Raw genomic sequence first — 23,691 nt, 5'->3', positions numbered from 1 at the left:
TTAAAACATATTTGGGTCAATCAGTTCATGAGTGTATCAAACAAAAACTGAAAAACATGTTAAATTGGGACATCTCAACGAACCACCAACTCCTTTTTCCTTCTCTTCATTAAATGAAGAGGAAGACAAAAGTTGCCAGCAATGTACTGAGAGCCTTACAAAAAAAAAAAAAAAGGTGAACAAGACACAGTGTGTGCAAAGATCCCAATCTAGCTGTTCGTGAACTTCTTTGGGGATTATTTTTAAAAGGGTTATTAAAGGTATAAATTTCTATTGTTAAAAAATCTTTTCTCCGTCTCCTGATATAAATCCATTTAAAACTGAAAAATCATTTCGAAACAGATTATGATTTTTCAGCCTATAATGCCTACTAGATTCATCATAGAGTAAGTCTATTTGTTAGAATCCATTAATGTTAATTTTCCTTTAGTAAATTTTGGTGATTCTAGTTGAGAATTCTCATGGTTTTCAGTTACAAAATTAGCATCTCTAGCTTTATAAATAAATGTGAGCTCAACACTTCAAAAAGTCAAAGGGATGGTTTATTAGCTTTGTTTTGCACAATGGTGATAGAACTTTAAAAAATGTGAATACCAACCCATTTCCAGCTTTTGAGTTGCCTTTGCTGTCCGTGGTAAGCTGGGAAAGCACATAGTGAGGTGCTTTGGCACTGTCAGCATCAAATATATCCATGTTGGATTCTTCACAATCTCGCCGTTTGACCCCTGGCCTCTGCTTTGGATTTCGTTTTCGTGATTTTCGTGGTACCTCCGTGTTATCATTGTAGGAACTGGTGCTCATGTTACTGAAGTTGGAGGGAGAATCCTCTATCCACATACTGCAGCTCTGCTCAGATTCCAGTCCACAGCCCTCATCCTGGCAGGACATCCGGCTGTTATCCAGCAAGTCCTCAGGTGGCGGCGAGATGTACAGGACTGTGTGCCGCTTCGGTGTTGGCGGATGCTGCTGGACTGTGTTACCGGTTAACTGCTTTTCACTTACCCCTCGGTTACTTACCCCCACGGCTGAGGAGCAGCTCTCCACTTGCATAGCCTTGCTGTCGGTGACTGAGGTAGAATAAATGGTAGGGCTGGAAGAGGTGGTAAAGGAGCTGCAAGCACCGCCCATGGAGGAAGAGGAAGGAGCTGAAGAAGCATCTGCGGTGTACAATTCAAGAGTCAATACACTATACATGTTTTCACCTATGCTGGCTAGCAGTCCCATTGAAAATGTGATTTGTGAACTGATTAATTTTCCCCAAAATGAATAGTTGGAATTTGGTAAGTTTTAGAATGTAAATGCTTCAAGCAATACAAGGCCTAAGCAATAAAATGATTTTTAAAGATGCCCAAATAGCATTATTTTATTTGTAATCAATATATATATATACATATATATTAACTCTAACTTTAATTTTAAAGTTGTATGTAAGCTGCAGAGCAAGAATAAAGATTTTGTTGCCTCAGCTGGACTGATTCTTTAGAATTTAAGTCATTTAAAATAAAAAAGGAAACCCCAATGTGAAATGTATGCTTGTAGTCCATATTCAATGCCAATTAAATAATTTATTATAATAAATTTGAAAAAGTGGGACTGTGCTTAGCCACAAAATATTAAAATAAGTTTCTAACCTATGAAGCAGAGAACTACAGGTCATTTTTAATGCAGACACTCCCTGCTTCAGAGGCAAATCCTGGAATAAAAATATGAGAAAATAAATGAGAAAAGAGCTGCTGGTTATTCCAGATATCAATTATAAAATGAGAAATAGGAAAAAATATATATAAAATTAACTGAATTGTAGGAAAATGGAACTGGTACCAGTCATTGTGGTTGGTTGCAGACCAGAAGAACAAGGATGAAAATGACTTGATTTGGAACATGCGGGGCATTCTACAAGCTGAACAAATTGTACTACCTTGGATCTCCAGAGGTTGGAAGTGACAATTTAAAATTACAATCTCTGAAATTAATCAACACTTTAATGGAGAATGAACACCAAAGTGAAGGACCAATCATTGGGTATATTTCACCTATAAAGTTAGTAATAGTGCCTTGGGCATAGAAGGCACTCAATAAATGTTACATTAAATCACTACAATCCACTTCCTCTCTCCTTAAAAGCTATGGTGTTATTTCCATTAAGTGAACTTCTTCTGATATGACTAATAGCAAGTTTTGATAATTATAAATAAAAAAATTAAGAAGGTAAAATCTCTGGAGAGCAGCAGAATCAATTCCTATAAAATGATTTTTCTAAAACCATTATTCTGATCTATTATGCCTTGATAATAAAGATAAAAGGATTCATATTATGAGTAAATGATTTTTAAAAACTGTGGCATTTGGCAGAACAGCTCATTGAAATTTACACTTTAGTTCTTAACAGCATAATTTTTGAGGCAAACCTGTATCTGTCAGAGTAAATTAGAAGTTGTAGTCATTCCTGTAATTTTAGAAGTACTGTAGTATCTTCTATAAGAAACAAAATAGAAAGTTCATGGCCTGAAAAAAAAGAATAGGCAAGACTTATTAGGCCACCAAAATCGTTGTAGAAGTCTAAAATGAATTTTTATCAATATCCAAACAGGCCACATTTTAAATTGGAATGATAAATCTTAATTTTTTTAAATGGGGGAAAGGATAAATGGATTTGGAATTGTAACATTTACAAGAACTATAAAGGAATGATATACTAAAAATTAATATCTACATAATCAAAATGAAAGTGCCAATATTCTATTGTTAAGATAATAAAGTATGTATTAGAATAAATTGGAAACTAAACAAAAGTTACACACCCCCAAAATAATGTATAGTTGTCAAGGTTCAAGAGCACAAGAAATATATCATTGATCAATAAGGTGCTCTACATTCAGCCACATGGAAGATTTTCTTTGCTACCATAAGTTCTGAAGAACCTGGAGCAGTTAGATGATACCAGTTCCATTTTCCAGAGTTTATATCCTCATCAAATGCAGTAGCTGAAATTGGAAGATTCAGTCGCTTTAAACTGCATTCCAATTTAAAGAAGAATTTATCCTTTTTGCATCATGCATTAATGCAATGTTTTCTTAGTAAATAAATATTTTTAAAGATTTGTAAAAACTACAAAATCTAGATGCTAATGTCAGTGACAGTTTAGAAGCTGATTTGCAGCTACTTTGTGTTTAAATACAAAGTTCTTCTCTCATCTTTTGAGAAATATTAACATTAATTAAAAACAGGAAAAAAGTGTTACCTTGAACATTCCCTTCCATCTGTTCCAACTATTGGCAGCATTGACTCTATTGCTTTTTGGGTCTTCTACACTCTCATTGTCAGAGAAATACAAGTATGCAGCATGCAGTGTTTGCAAGTGGAACACATGGAGCATGCGGCATGAATGCTGTGGACTTGTATTTCCATAAAGCAGCTTTTCCCCCTTTGTTCTTAACATTTACACTTAACACTAACACCATGCACAAGAAAATGCAGAATATGAACATCTCAGTGATCCCTGTCCATGACAGACTGAAGTCATATGTAAAAAGGAAACAATCATGCCCCCAAAAGCAGGCCATGAAGTTTAAAGACAAGGAAAAAAGGTCCATCACTTTACAGAAGTTAATGTTCACGATGTGACCTAGATTTCATGGTAAATATAAATTTCTTTTGTCAAGTGTAATACCAGATAACTCTTCATAAGAAAACTCCACAAAAATAATAGAACAATCTTATGTGTAAAGTCTGTTCGGGGACAGGTATGCCAAACTGCGATATCATACCCTACATAAATTAATCTATGTACCTTGCTTAGAAACCTAACACAATAGTTGTTTTTACCTGCAGCTTCCTGGATATACTTATTAAATAAAAGAGTGTATTAGCACAAACTATTAAGCTGGAAATACCAACACTGTCAGACAACACCAGCAAATATCTTTTAAATTAAGACAATATAATATGAAAACCTATCCATACTTTTGCCCTTAAAACTATAATGGTTTTGCTCATTCCCACCCTTATGTTAAAAGAATGCTCATAGAATTCTTCACACAAAGGTATCTACTATGTTTTGGTTGAGGGGAAAGGACATCAACCGCATGCGTTATTAATGTAAGCGTAGGTGGAGGCTAAAACTAATGGAATCCAAATAATTGCTATATTGAATTAAATCAAAGTCAGAATATATCGATGTATCCAACATTTAGGAGATACATCAGATTTTTTCGTAATTTAACATTAGAAGTACTATCTAGACACTACTGTATGTCATATTACTTGAAAAGGGAGGGGGGAGCAAATATTTAACATTTCCAGGTAACTGTTTAGTATTTTTAGAGAGTACCTTTTAGGGTTAGGGTTAGTCTCCTTGCTCCTTAAATCACTGTGATAAAAAAAAGCAATACACTTCATACTAGCCTACTCTTTTTAAACTCAGAATAATAATATAAAAATAATCTATAAGAAAATTATTAAAATATTTCTGAACCCCCTCATGCATTCCCAACATTCACAGCAAGTAGGAATACATGATATAGATTTTTAAAATCTAGAAAAATTTTTCTTACAACTATGTCTGAAAAGTCAGTTGTAAAGAATTTCAGCTGGAGCTCTGGAGAACTAGAGGGCTAAAAATACAACCCTGTACCATTTAGATATTTTCCTTTTCCACATGTGATTATTTGAATATTATTTTATGAAGTTTATTAGATAATCTTATTATTGTTTTTTTAATGTGAGATTTTACTGGTTTTTATCTGTTTTTTGGAAATGTCTTATGACTGTCCATTAAACATGCCTATTTATGTACCTTTATGTATGAACATATTTCAACTGCCAACTTTTTGTTTGATATTTTTTTCTTTAAATCATGAGACTAAACTACTAATGTATCCATTTCATGACAGATTTTTTTAAGTTCAGCAGCAAAAAAGCTACTGAACTTCATTTGTTAACTAATTTCTTCCAAAGAATACAATTAAAGTTGAAAGTTAAACATTTTGTCTGTTATTCCCTCATCACCCCTAAAATAGATAAACAAATCCCTACTAATACTTCCCCTTTTATGAGTTTATGTAATCATCCTCCAAGGGGGTTATTTTCTTTGAAGCAAAGGTGATTTATACAGAACAAATTTATCATTTATTCCACGGCATTTCCTGTGACCTCGAAGGGCATAAATAACTAGGAATTTCTACTGTTCATACATGGAAATTTCTAATCTTAAGATGAGTTAATTCTAAAATTAAAAGTGAGGGCAAGAATCATTATTTACTATTGGGCTCTACTTCCACACCTATTAATGTAAAACTAATTCTACTGCTGGCAAATGCATGTTTGTATCTACAAAGCTAGATGCTACCTTTAAATTCAAATATCCTGCCTTTTTAATGAGTGAACCTGAAATATTTCTATGAATTAGTTGAATTATTAGAGTTTGTACTGAAAACACAAAACAGCCAGGGCATGAGCAGTGAAGGGTAAAATCTACATGAAGCACCTACATGCTACTGCATTTATTATTAGTACTAAATTTGGTCCCCTTTCAACAAACGTGAAAATGAATTTAAAATGGTACACTAGGCACAAATCGGCCCAAGTTTTATCTCCCCTCATTTGGAATAAATTCTATTTGAATATTAAGAAATGCTATGTGACACAGTGAATGGAGTGAGGAAGATCTGATTCTGAATTCTGCCTCCAACATTTCCTAGCTCTGACCATGAGCAAATAAGTTAATCTTTCTCTACCTCAGTTTCCTCTTCTGTAAGCTAGAGATAATAACAGCATGGATCTCCCAGGGTTGTTGTGAAGATCAAATGATTTAATATATTTGTGTCAAGTGTTTTGTAAACCTTAAAACACTATATTAATGCTACCATACTAATAACTATCATATTTTCAAAATCTACCATCCTGTAATAGACACATGAACAAATCTCTAAACACATTTTAGCAGAGAACTTTTTTTTAAGATTGCTGCTGGCTATGAAAGAAATTGCCATTTTTGTGGAACTAATCACTCTTTGGAGAAATCTTTTAGAGCCACAAAGATTCTTTAAAGCCCTAAAAGAAAAATCAAATAGCTTTTGATAGGTTTTCAATATATAGCTAAAACTGCATCCAGTGTTCCAGGTAAGCCAATAGTGGAAGGAAAGAAGGCAAACCATTAACTGTTCAGAAAGCAATCAGAAAGATAAACAGAAAAATCAACACTGGTAAATTTGGAAATAGTTTCTGGTCCCAAATCCATACTATTCAGTTTTAACAAATATAAATTTTGTTTTAATCTCACTAGCAGCATCAACTTAAAAACAAAACATCTTGTCAGATAAAAATTACTGGATTATAAAGCTATACTTTCAGAATAAAGAAGAAAAATACTCAGAGGAAAATAATTCCAGGTTCCATACTCATGTTGCCAAAAGACTGAGACATGAACAAGAACATACATAGTGGCTGCAAATCTGCTTTTTTGTTTCTTTTCCAACACCTTCATGCCAACCTGGGTTTATTATTTTTCTTTTTCATATAATATTAATGTAAAGTTTTAAACTTTACCAAAAAGTTTAATTTCAAATCAGTATCAATCCACTATTTAGAAATAAAAAAGAAAGAAAAGTAGGAAGGAAGGAAGAGAGAAAGAAAGAAAGAAAAAAAGACTTATGAAGAAGTCTGAAAACGAGACCGACCTATACCCTGGGTGAGATTGGATGGGTTAAGTGTCTCTGGTACTATTTGTCTTCACTATTGACAGACACTGTCACACAACCCACCACACGATGCCTGTCTCTGAATGGCGGAGCTAGAATGCAAGTTAAGTGTATTAATAGAAAAAACAACTAGCATCCCAGCATATAATATAAGCAATCCAATTTACTTTAAGAAAAATAAAAGATTGTAGGGCTCATTATTTAATTTACATATATATTAAAACAGTTTCAGTTTTATCTTTGACATTTACATGCTGAAAATGAATATTTTAAATTTATAGTAAAATATTTTTAAATTAATATATTATAAATAGATATTAATATCCAAATAGATTTAAGAGGGGTAATTTCTTACCTGAAACTTTAGTTACCTCATATTCACCAATACAGACAAATATGTTTATTGGTATAAATGTAAGCTAATCCATAAGCCAGAATTCTTTTTCCCTCTAGGTAGACCTTCAGTAATGCTGACACTATGAAATTAACTAAAATATGGACAGGGCCATGAATGACCTAATTGTCTCAAAATACAAATAATATTTTCCTTGGAATCAAAAGAACACTTTACACTTCACCAGTTATTGATGCCTACCCTCCCACCCCACCTATAAAGTCAGCCACTATAGGGGTTAAAATGACAAACTGATATTATCAGTAAAATATCTGAGACTCAACACTATAGAGCTATTCTTATATAATAGTTATTATGACAAGTTGTTAGCATCTACTCCAGCTCTTGGATTTAAGGTACTGATATGTTTTGTTTTGTTTTTTTAAAACTATTCCACTCTGAAGTTTAACTAATTATTAATTATCTTCTTAGGCTCTGTCCAGTTCACATGTGAACCATCTATTTCTTTAAAAATATACACTATAGCTAAAATACTATGTTACATATTTAACTAGATTATGAACTCCATAGTGGTGGTATTGTGAGCTGAGATGTTATAAATACCCCCAAACACCAGTACTGTAATCACTAAATTGTAACTGTTTAAGCTACTAAAGGTTGTTTGTGAATCCCTCTTCTGAAAAGAAAGAAAGGATACTATCATTTCGCTATTGATGAAACCCTGAGTAACATTCTAGCCTAACATCTAAGATGAAAAGAGAAGACCAGCACCTATATAATACAATCAGTCTTGAATAATTCAAATATAAAAGGACAGAGATCTACAATTGTTGCCCTTCAAAAGATTAAAGTTTGGCCAGATTAGAGTAACTGTCCTAAAAAATAATAGTGAATTAAGGCAGATCTAGAACAAGTGGTATTACTGACACTGAAAGAAGAGAGAAAAAGCTATCCAAAAGACTGTATTTCAAAGGGAAATACTGTTCATTAATCAGCAATAAAAAGATCTTTAATTAAATACAAAGAGTTCTAACAAATTCGTTTAAATAGTTTAAATGAAGCATATATCAGATAGCAATGCCAATGTTCTTGCCAAATGTTGGCACCTCTTTGAATTTCCTATTCATGAAAAATGTGATAAAGGAAGAAAAAAATCCTCTAAATTACCCAATCTGATTTTATTCCTGGGTCTGGCTTAGTTTTAATAGTGGATGAAATTTTATAGACAATATAATATAAGAAAAACAACACTGGTCTTTGTGTCAAAAGATTTAAGTACAAATGTGGTTACATGACCTTGCACAGGACACTGAACTTCCCTAACCTTCAGTTGCATGGGGATAATACTCAAACCATTTACATCAACTGCCAATGTATGAGTTACTCCTTTGACATTTTTTAAAGTAACAGCGACTATAGTTCTAATGAGTTAATTGATTGATTGATTGATGGAGCAGCTAAGTGGTCCAGTGGATTGAGCACTGGGCAGAGAGTCAGATAATCTTGCATTCCAATCTAGCCTCAGACATTTAAGACATTTCACTTGTTTGCCTCAGTCTCCTCAACTGTAAAATGGGAATAATAATAGCACCTACTTCGCAGGGTTGTAGTGAGGATCAAATGAAATAACACTGGTCAAGCGCTTAGCATATAGCAGGTGCTTAATAATCTCTTTTTTTAAAATCCATCCCTAAAATACAATGAAAGAGAATTCGTGAAGAAACTATCACAGAAGAACTTTCCAGACTACCCACTTTCTGGATTCTATTTCTAGTCTACTGCTAATCCTCAAGCGCCCTCCCTCAGGATCCAAGTTAGTATATGATAAGGAACTGCAAATTAATTTTCATACAGGTCATCACTCTGACATGGCTACCCTGTCCTCCTTTTCTTATCTCAAGAACTTTGTTAACCTGTTAAACTCTACACTACTCTCTACACTGAAGTCCCTTGCCCCATTATTCTATCACCGATTATATCTTTCCAAGCCCCAACCTTAGATTATTCTCAATTTTTTAAAATTACTACCTTTGCTCCTATTCTTATGCTAAAAGTAGAGAAGGATCACAAAACCATGCTGCCTGAGTCCACCACAAATTTATGATTCATACGCTCAAGTGGATCCTCAATGCAGCAAGGCAAACCTTTTATGCTTTCCTAATCAATTTACTATTCCACTTACTACAATGGTTATTCCAAACCTTTTTACCCACCTTAAAGTCTTCCATGATCTGTCATTAGAGATAGCATACAGATAATAACATAATCATGTTATTACATTTATAAAGTGTCAGGCACATAAAAGGCACTTCGTAAATGCTTGTTCCCTTCCCCTCCATGATATTCCCTTCCTCCCTCCTCTCAGTTGAGAACCTTGCCTCATATTTCCATGAAAAAATTGAAGCCTTCACCTAGAGCTTCCCTCTTCTCTCCTCCTCATTTTAATTCACTCAGATGTCTTGCCTCATTATCTCCTCCTTCACTTGTTTCACAAGAAATGGGCTTCTACATGTACCCTTGATCCTATCCCATCTTCTCAAGGAGATTACCCCCTATCAACCATAATCTCCCATTATTGTGAATCTCTCCCTATTTACTAGCTGTTTTGCTGCTGCCTACAAATACATTCAAGTCTTCTCCATCCTTAGAAAAACCCTTTACTTGACTGGACTATACCTGCTAGTTATCATCCTAAATCTCTCCTTCCTTACATGGCTAAATTCCTTGAGAAAGACATTTCCAACTGCTGCCTCCACTTCATATCCTCTATATCTGTTTCGACTTCATTATTCAGCTAAAATTCCCTCTTCAGTTATTAATGATCTCTTCATTTCCAAATCTAATTGCTTTTTCTCAGTCTTCATCCTTCTCAACTTCTCTGAAACCTCTGACACTACTGACCACCCTCTTATGCTGGATATGCTCTCCTCTCTGGTTTTCTATAACATTGCTCTGTCCTGCTTCTCCTCCCATGTATCTGACTGCTCCTTCTCGGACTCCCATGCTGGATCATCACCTAGGTCATCTCCACTAATTGTGGGTGGCTCACAGGATTCTACCCTCAGCTGTCTTCTTTTTCTATACTGTCTCATTTGATAAGCTCAGCTCCCTTGAATTCAACTATCATCTGTATGCAGATGATTCTCAGATGTTTTTATCCAGTCCTAGCCTCTCTCCTATACAGTTAGATGGCACAGTGAATAGAGTGCCAGGCCTAGAGTCAGGAAGACTCATCTTTCTGAGTTCTGGCCTCAGACACTAGCTGTTTAACCCTATTTGCCTCAGTTTCCTTATCTGTAAAATGAGCTGGAGAAGGAAATGGCAAACCACTCCAAAATCTTTGCCAAGAAAAAACCCAAATGGGGTCATAAAGTCAGACATGACTGAAACGAATAAGTAACAGCAGTCTGTCTCCTGACTTCCAATCTCACATGCCCAAATGACTACTATTTGACATCTCAAACTAAGTGTCCCATAGACTTCTTAAATTCAATACATCCAAAACAGAATGCATTCTTTCCTCTAAACCCTCCCCCTTTACTGAACTTCTGTCAGTCAACTGTCGAGAGAATCACTGTTCTTCCAGTCACTCAGGCTTGCAACCTAGATGTCATCCTTGACTCTTCAGTCACACTCACTCCACAACCTGTTGCCAATTACTGTCATTTCTAGTTCCCTAACATCTCTCCTATACATCCCTTTCTCACCACTTACATAGCTGCCACCCCTAGACTGGTTGGTCTCCCTGCCTTGGATCTCTCCCAACTATAATCCATCCTCTACTCGGCTGTTAAATTGATTTTCCTTAAACAAAGGTCTGACCATATCACCCTCCTACTCAATAAACACCAGTGCATCTCAATTACCTCTAGAATAAAATATGAACCCCTTTGTGGCTTTTAAAGCCCTTTATAACCTGACACCTTCCTTCCTTTCCAGTCTTCTTACATACTACTTTCTCTTTACAAATTCTGTGATCTAATAACATTAGCCGTCTTATTGTTTCTCACACATATACTTCATCCAAGAATTCCAAGCCTTTTCACTCTGCCCCCCCAAACCTGGGTTGCTTTCCCTCCTTATCCCCACATCCTAGATTCCCTGGCTTCATGACTCAGCTCAAATCCTACCTTTTGCAAAAGTCCTTGCTGATCTTTCTGACTTCTAGTGCCTTCTCTCTGAAATTACCTCCTATTTATCCTGTATACCTGTTGTATACACAGTTGTTTGTATGGTGACTCCTCCACTTGCATTTGAGATACTTTAGGGGCAGGACCATGTTTTATTTTGTTTCTGGTATTTAGCACAATGCTTAGCACACGGTAAGTATTTAATAAATGCTTACTGTTGCCTTCATTTTAAACATCTGTTTTGTATTTAGATGAAACAAAATTAAAGAAGCCAAGTTCCATGTACAAAGAATGGCTAAGATAAATACAAAGAAAATTATAATAAGGATATGTAATTGGATAAGAATCTGAGGAAAGAGAAAAGGGTAAAAATAAGGACAAAAATGAAAACAAAAGCATGGTAAAACTAATAGGTGAAAGGAAACATATAGTAAAGAACAATCCTAAGTAAAAGAGCAAATGGTTAAATAAAGCCCTAGGTTAAAAAAAAGCATTGAATTATGAATATTTATTAAGTACTAGACACTGGGGATACAAAGACAAAATTAGTCTCTGCCCTCAATGAGTTTATAGTACATTGAGGACAATGTATACATACATAAGTATATATAAAATAATGGGTAATTTTGCACTAGCAACTGCAGAGGAATCTGGACAAACTTCACGTAGAAGGTGATGCTTGAGCTGAGCTTTAAAGGAAGCCAGAGATTGTAAGTAAAGATGAGGAAGAAATATACTTTTGGCATGGGGGACAGCCAAAGCAAAGGGACAGAATAGGAGACTAGTTGGTGGAAATAGTGTAAGAAGGGAGGAAGGTATAGTAAAACTGGGAAGGTACGCTGGAGTAGGTTAGGAAAGGTTTTAAAAACCAAATAAAGAAGTTTAAATTTTCTCCTATAGGCAATAGAGAGTCATGGAGTTTATTGAAAAGTAGGGTAATATGGTCAGACCTGCCCTTCATGAAAATTACTTTGGCATCTGGATAGAATACAGATTGGAAAGAGAGGAGAGATTAGACAGAGACCAATCTTCTGTAAAGCTATTAATAATAGTCTGGGTAAGAAGTGATGAGAGCCTGTAAGTAAAGGGTAGGGGACAGACAAAAGGGACATTACAATGGTAAAAATAACAAGGTCTGGCAACAGACTCAATATGTGGTCTCAGATACAGTGAGAAGTCAAGAACAATCCTAAGGACAAAACCTGAGTGATCTGATGGATGGTGCTACCTTTGACAGAAATAGGGAAGTCTGAAAGGGAGTGAGTTTGGGGGAAAAGCTAAATTCTATTTTAGATGCAATGAGTTTGAGGTGTCTACAAAACAAACAGTTTTAAATGTTTAAGATGTAATTCTTAATGTGGGACTAGAGCTCAGTAGAGACAGTAGGTTCAGGATATATAAATCTGAGAGTAATGTGTATAGAGATTACAGTTAAACCTATAGGAACTGATAAGATCACTAAGAGAGAATGAAAGTAGAAAGAAAGAATAAGAGGGCCTAAGACAGACCCTTGAGGTTCATCCAGTTGGAAGTCTTTCATCTAAAAGTAGTAGACATTATCTCAAAGGGCCATCCGGGCTAACGCCCTCATTTTACACTTGAGGAAACTAAGGCCTAGGGAATCTAGGTGACTCATCCCACAAACAGCAGTGTCAAAGGAGGACTTAAACACAGCTTGCCCCTTTAACTCTAGAACAACTTCTCTTTCCACTATAGCATGGGTAGCATGATCCAACAAAGAAAACTGAATGGTAAGAAGGTGAGGCTGAAGAAGAACCAAGAGAAATTAGTGTCATGAAAATCCAGAGGGGACAGACTACCCAGGAGGAGAGAGTGGTCAACTATGTCAAATGTTGCAGAGATGGCAGATAGTAGTTATAAAGAAATGTACTTGTGAAGCATGATTTTAACTTCAGCAAATAAAGTTATTAGGAACTTGTGTACAAGAAACTATGCTACTAGTTTTTTTGCATATACATGTATACATCTATACTGCAGATTACACACACACATATAGAGACATACGTACATATTATTGACCCAGATAGAAAGTAAGCTCAAGAGCAGAGATTGTTTCATTCTTTAAAATCTTTGTAATCCCAGCACCTGGCACGTGGTAGGCACTTAATAAATGTCATCACTGATTAAGTGCTAGACACTAAAACTGCTAAGATGAAGGAGCACATAATCCTCGACCTGTCTACAAGAGTCTACACTGTAATAGCAGGGATAGGCTAGACAGATACAGCATACATACACAAATATTCACGTGATAAGGGGAAACAATAGTCTAGAGTCTAGGCAAAGTGCTATCAGATCTACAAATGGTTGCTTGATTTCCTTTTTTTTTTCTCTTCTGAACTTCAACACCAAAAAAGAGCACTTTTATACATACAGCAAAACACAAAAAAAGGACTCTATGTAAAGCTATTGAGCGTCCGTTTCCTACCACTTGCTTTTTTAAGGATGTAACTGGTAACTTTGGAAAGAGCAGTTTCAGAGGAATGATGAGGTCAGAAGTTGGGATGTAAAGAGTAAAGAAGTACATGAGAGGACAGAAAATGGAGGTACCTATTATAGTCCACTTTTTCAAGAAATTTGGCTACAAGGGGCAGAAGAGATATAGGATGGGTTAGCAGAGATGGAAGAAGGATCAAATGAGGGTATTTTAAAGATGGGGCAGATATGAGCATGTTTATAGGCAGTAGGAAGGAGTCTGTAGAAAGGGAGAGAGTGAAGATAACTGATAGGCTAGGGATGACAGAGGGGGAAATCTGCTGAAGGAGACAAGATGGACTGGGATCACTTGTACAGGTGGAAAGTGGGCCTTGGTAAGCAGTAAAGCATCTCTTCATGTGAGACAGAGGTGAAGGAGAAAATAGAGGCAAACGGCATTTGAGCAATATGGAATGAGGAAGAGGGGAGATGAGAGAGTTCCCAGCAAATTGCCTCAATTTTTTCTGTAAAATATGGGGAAAAGTTCATCTGAGAAGGTGGAAGGCGGGAGCCATGAAGGGGCTAAAGAAGGATGAAAAGGTTTGGAATAGCTTCTGTGGAGTAGGATAGTGAGTTGACAAGGGGAGTGCAGAAGGATTGTCCAGTGGCAGTGAGGGCCCACAAATTTGTAATGATAGTCAGAATGGTTGTATAATTTTTTTCTACTTCCATGTGTGATGGATAGAGGGAGTAATCCAAGGAGGACATGATATAACTGAACTGCTTCTTTCTGGATTTTTGAAGTATTTTTGTTTTAAGGTGGGGGCTTTAGATTTTCGCTATGACATTTCTGGGACTTTTCATTTTAAGATTCCCTTTTGGAGGTAATTAGGGTTTGCCTTCTGGTTCTAATACTTATAAGCAGTTTTTATTTATGATTTCTTTAATTTAATGATCATGGTTTTCAGGTAAACCAGTAATTATTAAAATATCTCCTTGTGGGTCATTTTCTGAGCTGTTTTTGAAATAATTTCTTATATTTCAATCTTTTGATTTTATTTTAATATTTCTTTCTAATGGAACCATTGATTTCTGTTTGGTCTATTCTAGTTTTCAAGGAGTCCAAGTCCATTTCTTGGGTAAGGTTTACTACTTTCCGCTCTAAGCTATTCCCCATCTCATTCTTTCTCCCAGAGCTTTTATTTCATATCTTTTCTTCTTGCTTCATTTCTTCTCAGTTTTCATATATTCCTTGAAGGAAATTGATTTTTTTTCCTTTGAGTATCTATGCGCAGTTGTTAGAAAGTTGTTTGTTCCTTTTTGTAGAAGAATCCCTTGGATTTGCAATAATTTTTGCTACTCTTAAGTGGTTTTTCTTTGATTTATTTCTCCAGTTTTAGTTTCAAAATAGGGGTTTTGTGCCAGGACCCCATGCTGAACAGTGGGTAGGGCAGTCAATCCTGTTTGACCTCACTCTGGACTCCTATGCTGACCTCCATTTTCCAGCGTCAGGGTTTCTTACATCTTTGAGGTTCAGTGTGCTGATCTATCAAGGCCTTCTCTGGCATCTCAGGACAGTGTGTTAGGGAACCTCAGAGACCCTAGGCCTAGGGCTAGGCTGTCTGGGTAGGAGCCCTAATAGCTGTTCACCACAGTTCTCTGCTACTTCCTTATCATTCAGGGGATTTCTCAGGGGAGCCCTCTACCCTTGTTGCCTTTAGACATAAAGCCTTGCAGGCTACATGTGCCCTTGGTCAGTCTGGTCAGCTGGGAGGCAACCCTACAATGGCATTGTCTTTGCTAGGCATCAGGTGGGGAGGAGCACAGTACACATCTAATAACTTTCCTACTGCCCTTGTGTTTCTGGCTGGCTTTTTGTGGAGCTATAGAGTGAAAGAAATAATTTAAATGCAGCTTCTCATTGAATTTCTTTATTATTTGATCTGGTATGAACTTCAGGGTTTTGCTACATAGCACGTATGTGGGCACTGGGCAATCTGCCTCCCATTTTGGCAGTTGTGTTGACTGGAATTCTGCATTTGATGTTGACTACTATAGGGTTAACCAATAAGGAATTCATTATTGAGTGTATGAAACCTTTTGCTTTCCTGTTTCTTTTCTACCCATTCTACTTTCAGATTTGTTTTTATCACTTTGAATTTTATCAGAAAATTAACAATTTTCCTCAAATATGTGATTTTAGGAAATTTGTTTTTAAAAAATGTTGTTTTATTACTTCTTATACCCAAAATCTCTCATGTAAATATATTTCTATTTTTGTAATCAAATCAATGGGGTAAACATCATTAAAATATGTAACACAAAGTTTAAAATACATAAGATATATAAAATATATCTAATATAAATATACGTAATATGATCTAATATAAAAATGAAAGGACAGTTTGTTAACTATTCTAAATAATTGGGAAGGTCATAAACAGGCTAGTCTTGGGACTAGCATGTTGAATTTTTTACATACTTTTAAAAAAAGCTATATGCAACAGAGATTCAGTTCCATATACAAATTACTTTTCATGTGCTATGGAAAGGTCATGTTTATGTTTGTCAAGTTCATACTAATAAAAAAGAACATTTTAAAACTATAATTGGGAAAGTAAAGCTGTTCAGTAAGAATAATCCTATAAGGTATTAGAAAGGCAAATAAAAAACAATTCCTATTTATTTTATTACTATAATAGCTAATACTGGCAGTGATATTCTAACTCAAGTTAAAGAAAGATAATGGATCATACCATCATCTATTCAGCACTTATTTCTTATACATAATATGTACACTTAAGTATAAATAAAATAAATAAAAGGTCATTTTGAAGGGGAAGGCACTAATAGGCGGAAGGATGAAGAAAGACGTGGTATTTGAGATGAAGTTTGAAGGAAACTGGGACCCAGAGATGTAAAAGTTAGCACAGATTACATTCAAGGAATGGGAGGATGGTCTATGCAGAGATAAAAGCAGAATGATGTTATGCATGAGGAACAGCAAGATTGCCAGTTTGTCTGGATCACTGACCATGTTTATAGAAGCAATGTGTAATAAGGCAGGAAAGGCAGGTTGGAATTAGGTTTTGAAGGGTTTTAAATGACAAAGGAATATACATTTTACCTTAAAAGTATTAGGGAGCTGCTGGAATTTACTGAATAAGCTTATATGATATATTCAGTAAAACCTGTGCTTTAAGAACATGACTTTGGTGTGATTTAGAGGAGGATTCAAGAGGGGAAGAGACTTGAAGCAAGGAGACCAACGAGGAAGCTACTGTATTAGTCCATCTAAAAGGTGATGAGGATCTGAACTACTGTGGTAGCTGTATAAATGGAATAAAGAGGTCAGATGTGAGAATCATACATGTATTAAATAAGTTTTTCTCTACCCCCATAGAATGTAAGGTCCTTCAGGGCAGGAATGCTTTCATTTTTTTCTTGGTATACCTAGTGCCTAATACAGTGCTAGACACTTAACAAGGATGCAATAAATTCTTATTGATTGATTATATAGTTCAAAATATTCATCATCAACCTCTTATTCTACCTTACTATGAAATGCTGTATATTCCCAAATTTGTACATCTATAAATGAGATCTAATTGTGTACACGTAGGTAGCACAGAACATATGGTGCTAGACTTGAAGTTAGAAAGACCTGAATTCAAGTTCTGCCTCAGATACTTATTATCTGTATGACTCTGGGCAAGTCACTTAACCTCTTCACCCAATTTGCTCTTGTGTAAAAATAGGGAATTAAGAGCATTTCCCTTACAGGGTTGTAGTGAGACTGTAACAAGATAATATGTAAGGGGCAGCTAGGTGGTGCAGTGAGTAGAGCACCAGCCCTGGAGTCAGGAGTACCTGAGTTCAAATCCAGCCTCAGACACTTGACACATGTACTAGCTGTGTGACCTTGGGCAAGTCACTTAACCCCGATTGCCCTGCCAAAAAGCAAAAAAAAAAAAAAAGATAATATGTAAATGTTATTATTAAAATATCAAAGTTGCTGAAGGTAGTACTAGTAGACATATGATACAAAGTACCTTGTTTTCTTCTCCAGAGGTTCAGTTATCAAAGTCTAATTGTTCCAAACAAGCAGTGCAACATAATGAGGAAAAAACAATGGCCTGGGAGCTAGGAGATCTGGGGTCTGGTCACTTTGGCAAATCACTTAAACTTTCTATTCTTTAATGTCCTATCTGTGACTATCCCTTCCAGCTCTAAAAGTCTATGAGAGGAAGGACAGACAGACAGAACACATTTAAGGGACATATAGCAAAGACAGGAGAGTAGTAGGCATTTTTTGCCTATGTATTAAGCACATTTGCAATGTGAGTAATCTTCAGTCAAAAGACATTTCTGGATTCCATTAGACTATGAGCTCTGTGAGGGCAGGGAGAGTCTCTTTTTCCTCTTTTTATAAAAATCTCTAGCACTTGGTACAATTCCTGTCACATCATAGGTGCTTAAAAATATTTACTGACTGATCCCCAAATTATTTTTATGTCTAAGAGTTGCCAAGAAATAGAACTTTTCACTTATGTTAATAGATTCCCTCAAGAATGCTGCTCTCACGATAATTAACATACAGATGTCTTTGAGAGTGGTTCAAACAAAAAGAGTGTCCCAAAAATACTTTGGACTGATTAATGAATTTCATTTTCACTAAATTGAAAACAAGCTTGCAATATGTTAAAGTAGTTGGACCCCAGACAATTATAGGATCAAGAGAGATTATAGGACCATAGACTGAGAGTTAGAAAGGACAGCCAAGGCCATTTAGCCCAATACTCTCATTTTACACATAAAGAAGCCATCCTAAGGAGGTTAGGTGACTTGCCCAAGGCCATGTCATAGTAAGTAACTGAAATGGGATTTGAACCCATGTCTTCTCATTGCAGAGTCAGTGCTCTTTTCATGGTAGAACACTACCTCCCTTTGGCAGACCTTGCCATTTCTAATGGTTCTAAATGGTGCTGGACATTTATCATCTAAGATATAGCAAATACTTATGAATGAATAAATAATTTCCTTAAAAAAATCATCTATTTGTTGTTGAGATTTGACCTGTTATTTGAGGCACAGGTCAAATGGAAATTTGCATGTATGATCAAACATTAATTCTCTAATGGCCTTCAGGTTTAATTTTGGAGAATAGGAAATAACATGTATTTTATGAAGGAAAGAAATACCAGAGTTTTCAAAATAGGTCTTACTAATCTTAACTAATTTCAAGAGAACCAATTAATTTAAAAAGTAAAATAAAATCTACCCAAATTAGTCTATTCAAAGAAGGAAAAAGTCAAATTAATTTAAATATAAATGCTTTCTTTTTTTTTGTTTTTTGGGGAGGTAGTCAGGGCAACTGGGGTTAAGCAACTTGCCCAAGGTCACACCGATAGTAAATGTGTCAAGTGTCTGAGGCCGGATTTGAACGCAGGTCCTTCTGACTCCAGGGCAGGTGCTCATTGAGCCACCTAGCTGCTCCTATAAATGCTTTCTAATAGACATATAATTCCATTATAATAGATTCCTTGTTATGGTACAATTTCATCAAATAAGGACACTAGCACAAATCATATAATCTGACTCTATAGGATCTGGCCACTAAACAAAGTGCTAAGCCTCACTTTTAGTGAATCATCAAGTAAAAAGTATTTTTAGTCCAGTAAGGAAAGAAGAAAACTGCAACTTACATCTATCTTTATCTTGTTTCAATTACCTGATCATTTGGCTCACTGTGTACACATTTTTTTGTAGGTGAACAGTTCAAGAGCTTAATGTTTGTTTGTTTTGTTTTAATTTTGGTAGCTTGAGGTAATTAGAATTGAGAAAACTGAAGGATAATTGCTAATCAAGAGAAGACAAAGCTCAGTTTACCTACCTGGTTTCCACTAAAAATATACGGCACTCAGTAAGGGTCTTTTATTATAAAGAACAGCTGGTATCATGTATTGTTCTACAAAACAGACTGTAATAAAACAAAAATCATTATTTCTACGAACTATCCAATAGTCACAGTAATTATGTCGTCATATGGATTATTTATTCATCAGGTCATGACCTTTTTTGTTGTTGTGGAGTCATTTCAGTCGTATCTCTTCTTGACCCCATTTAGGGTTTTCTTGGCAAAGATACTAGAGTAGTTTCCCTTTTCCTCCTCCAGCTCATTTTACAGATGAAGAACTGAGGCAAGCAGTGTTAAGTGACTTGCCCACCAGAATGACATAGCTAGTGTTTAAGGCCAGATTTGAACATAGATTCTCTTGACTCTGGTGCCAACACTCTACCAGCACAGAGCCACTTAGCTGCCCCGAACTATTTTTTGTTTTTGTTTTTTAATAAAATAATTAATTTTTCATTTTCAACATTTGCTTCCACAAGTTTGGGGTTTTTTTGGTTTTTGTTTTGTGGCAGGGGAGAAGGCAGGGAAATTGGGGTTAAGTGACTTGCCCAAGGTCACACAGCTAGTAAGTGTGTCAAATGTCTGAGGCTGAATTGGAATTCAGGTCCTCCTAACTCCAGGGCTGATGCTCTATTCACTGCGCCACCTAGCTGCCCTTCCATAAGTTTTAAATTTTCTCCACCTCCCTCCCCTTTCTCCTCCCTAAGACAACGTGCAACCCGATACAGGCTCTTACATATACATTCTTATTAAGCATATTCTCACATTAGTCATGTTGTATAGAAGAATTAGAATGAATGGGAGGAACCATGAGAAAGAAGAAAATAAACAGAACAAAACAAAAAAAGAGAGCAAATAATTTGCTTTGATCTGCATACAGACTCCATATTTCTCTCTCTGGAGGTGGATGTCATTTTCCATCATGAGTCTTTTGGAGCTGTTTTAGGTCCTTGCATTGCTGAGCTAAGTCTATCAAAGTCGGTCATCGCACACTGAGGCTGTTACTGTGTACAATGTTTTCCTGGTTCTACTCACTTCACTCAGCATCAGTTCATATATAACTTATAAGTCTTTCCAGGTTTTTCTGAAGTCTGCTGCTCATCCTCAAAGTGTTTTTAAGTTAGTCCTATCTACTCAGTCATTCAATAAAGGTGCCTTTTTTCTATATCTCTTTTATGGGTGTTTATACATGAAAGCTTCAAAGGGTTGCTACGACAACTTAACTAGAATACTATAACTAGTATACTGGGCCAGCTAGATGGTGCAGTGTTGCTAAAGCTGGGCCTGGAGCGAGGAAGACCTGAATTCAAATGTGACCTCAGACACTTACTAGCTCCATGACTGTGGGCAAGTTACTTTACCTTTATCTGTCTCAGTTTCGTCAACTGAGATGTGGGGATCATAATAGCATCTTCCTCCTAGAGTTGCTGTGGGAATCAGTGCCTGGCACATAGTAAGCACATATTACATAAAAGGACTAAGGAATGGGCCTATCATTTCGTCGGTCAGGGAATTTTTGGATGAGGAAAATCCCTCTACTAATGCACACTGACTTACATAGTCTTAAGCCAGCTGCCTAGGGTACTGAAGTTAAGTGATTCACCCAGGGTCACAGAGCCAGTGTGAAGCAGAGGCAGGATTTGAGGAAAGCTCTCTATCCATTATGCCATGCTGCCTTTCTAAGATATACAGAAATAACCATACAAAATAGATGGAGTTGGGAGCGATAAGGAAAGGCTTCATGTAGATAGTGGCACCTGAGCCAAGTCTTAAAGGAAACAAGGAATTCCTGAAATAGCCCTTTGTCTTTAAGTTAAAAGACAAAGTCAAGTCTTGCCTTCAAAACTTGAGCCCTGCTGTTTGACTAACATCTCTCAGTTTCTCCTCTGCAAAATAAAGGTAATCTCTTCACTATTTACCTCACTAGTTTGTCTCAAGGAAAGCAACTACTGAACCATAAACCTTATATAAATGTGAGCTATTAATGTCATTATCTGTCTCTATCTGTAATCACTCTAGTCCAGGTCCTCATTTCCCATTTATTTTCCCCAACTATTGGAAGTTTCTTAATTGGTTTTCCTACCTCCTGGCTCTCACCCCTCTCTAATCCATCTTTCATAGGACTGCCACCTTTAGTGGCTCCCAACTCCTTAAATGACATTCAAAGCCCCTCATTATCTGGTTCCAACCTATTTTTCTTATCTCAGAGCACACTACTCTATTTGTTGTTGTTCAGTCATTTCAGGCACGTCTGATTCTTTGTGACTCCATTTGGGATTTTCTTGGCAAAGATACTAGAGTAGTTTGTGTTTTTCTTTCTCCAATACTACTATATATACACTCTATATTCTAGTCAAACCTGACTATATATAGGTGTCCAATCTCATCATTTACGCTAATGACCGTGCTTTCACACATGCCATTCCAAGAATGGATCTCTCCCCCATCTCTACCTATTAGAAATCCTTCCCTTCTTTCAAGGGCAAACTCAGGTGCCACCTGTTCCATGAAGCTTTGCCTGAGCCCAGAGTTCTAAGTGTTCTCCCTCTAATCACTCCTAACACAACAATTAGATCTCTTTTATTCACTCTTTCTAATATGCAGTAGAGTTATTTACGAACTTGTCCCATCCATGCCCCTCACCTTCAACATCTTCAGAGAGGGGCTGTCTTCTTTTATCTATACCTAGCTAATAGTAAGTGCTTAATAAACACCAAATTAAGAGGAATAAGCATGTCAAGATTTCTACAGGTGAAATTACTAAAGTAAGTCTATAGTAGGGCTGTCCAAAATGCAGCCTGCCTACAAACATAGAACTTTACATAAATGCTTTAGTAAACGAAGCTGAAGCTACTGCAGAGCTCTCACTAAAATGGTCTAAAGGGTAGTCTAAGATTTAAAACCTAGATTCACATTTTAAAAAAAATTTACTGAGATCTTTGCTTGAATATTTTCCCCTTTCACAAAAATAACCATAACTTGATAAATGTGTGTGTTTGTAGAAACTGCCACATTCCAAACTGAAGACAATTTTATATGATGAAAAAGAATAATGTAATTAACCATTTTGGAAAGCCAGAAATGTTTTTTCTCTTTTAAAAAAACCCAACAGCTAAGTCAATGTGAAGGACGAGAAACATTTTAAAGGAGATGTAAGAACCTGATTCTAAGATAAGAAAGGCAGATTGATTATTGTAGCATCTGTCTTACTGATTTTAGTACTAACAAGGTCAAGTGCAACTGCTTTCTGAGCTTTTCACATCACCTAAATTTAAGGATTTTTACATCTTTTGCTTTGATGTAGAATTCTAAACCATATGTGTCTTGATACTTTTATTCTTGGTCACCTTTTTTATCACATAAGAAAATAATTAAGTTCATTTGAGTAATTTTTCTTTTTAGGAAAGGGGGATCAACTATTTAATTATTAACAAGCAACAGAACTGTTCAAAGTTGTTACATCTAAGGCTTCAGCTTATTCCAATGTATCCCAATTCCTATAGTTCCTCTGGCATGAAAACACAAGCTAAAGAAGGTCTTAACAATTAACTTCATCCCACAACATTTAGCTTAATATTCTGGATTGTGGATTAGTATCCTGTCAGTACCATGGGAGGGAAAAAAATCTGTATTGGTGAATCTGAGAAATATACTGTCCATTTAATAATCAAATAACAAAATATGGTCATCAATATCCATACATCTTAAAAGTTAATCTAACAGTATTTGTGAAGTAAAATCTTCATGGCAAAACTAGAAGTCTGTTCCCACTAGGCTCTTGTACATGACTGCATACGATATTGATCCTTCAAAACTTTTAAGAATTTATAGTATCAAGCATCTTCCTCTGACTATGATTATTTAACAATGGTTCAACAAACTTACATCTAAATTAATCTGACTTTTCCTAGACATCCTGTCTTAAGGATAGAAAAAATACTGAACAAATGATAAATAAAATGAGGGAAATCAAGTTGGCACTATAATTTACCCTTTTGCTAACACAGTTAACAGTAAAGGGCATAATTACTATCACTTTAAATACAAATGGCAATCAAATGATATTTATATTAACTCTTAAAAAGAATCACATACCCAGTTTAATGTACCTCATCTACATTGAAAATTGGTAATGTCAGCTATGTTTTTCTTTTTTAC

General features: G+C 35.8%; 1 protein-coding gene across 2 annotated transcripts in view; it reads right to left on the bottom strand.

Annotated features, from left to right (window-relative positions):
• NFAT5 (nuclear factor of activated T cells 5) overlaps positions 1 to 23,691 on the bottom strand; it is a 136,331-nt gene that overhangs the window by 51,292 nt on the left and 61,348 nt on the right. The window contains exons 1-2 of one of the 2 annotated variants that reach the window (XM_036751671.1): positions 1,632 to 1,661; positions 599 to 1,157 (exon numbers count right to left, since the gene is read on the bottom strand). In XM_036751671.1, the coding sequence (XP_036607566.1) occupies positions 599 to 1,128 (530 nt within the window). In that variant the 5' untranslated portion in view covers positions 1,129 to 1,157; positions 1,632 to 1,661. Of the gene's footprint in view, positions 1 to 598; positions 1,158 to 1,631; positions 1,662 to 23,691 lie in introns of those variants that run through there. The other variant, XM_036751672.1, reaches the window with a different exon arrangement.

The sequence above is a fragment of the Trichosurus vulpecula genome, chromosome 3 (genome assembly GCF_011100635.1).
Source record: "Trichosurus vulpecula isolate mTriVul1 chromosome 3, mTriVul1.pri, whole genome shotgun sequence".
In the NCBI taxonomy this organism is placed as follows: domain Eukaryota; kingdom Metazoa; phylum Chordata; class Mammalia; order Diprotodontia; family Phalangeridae; genus Trichosurus; species Trichosurus vulpecula.
Note: the sequence above shows the minus strand (reverse complement) of the source record. Positions and strands in the feature narration are given on the sequence as shown.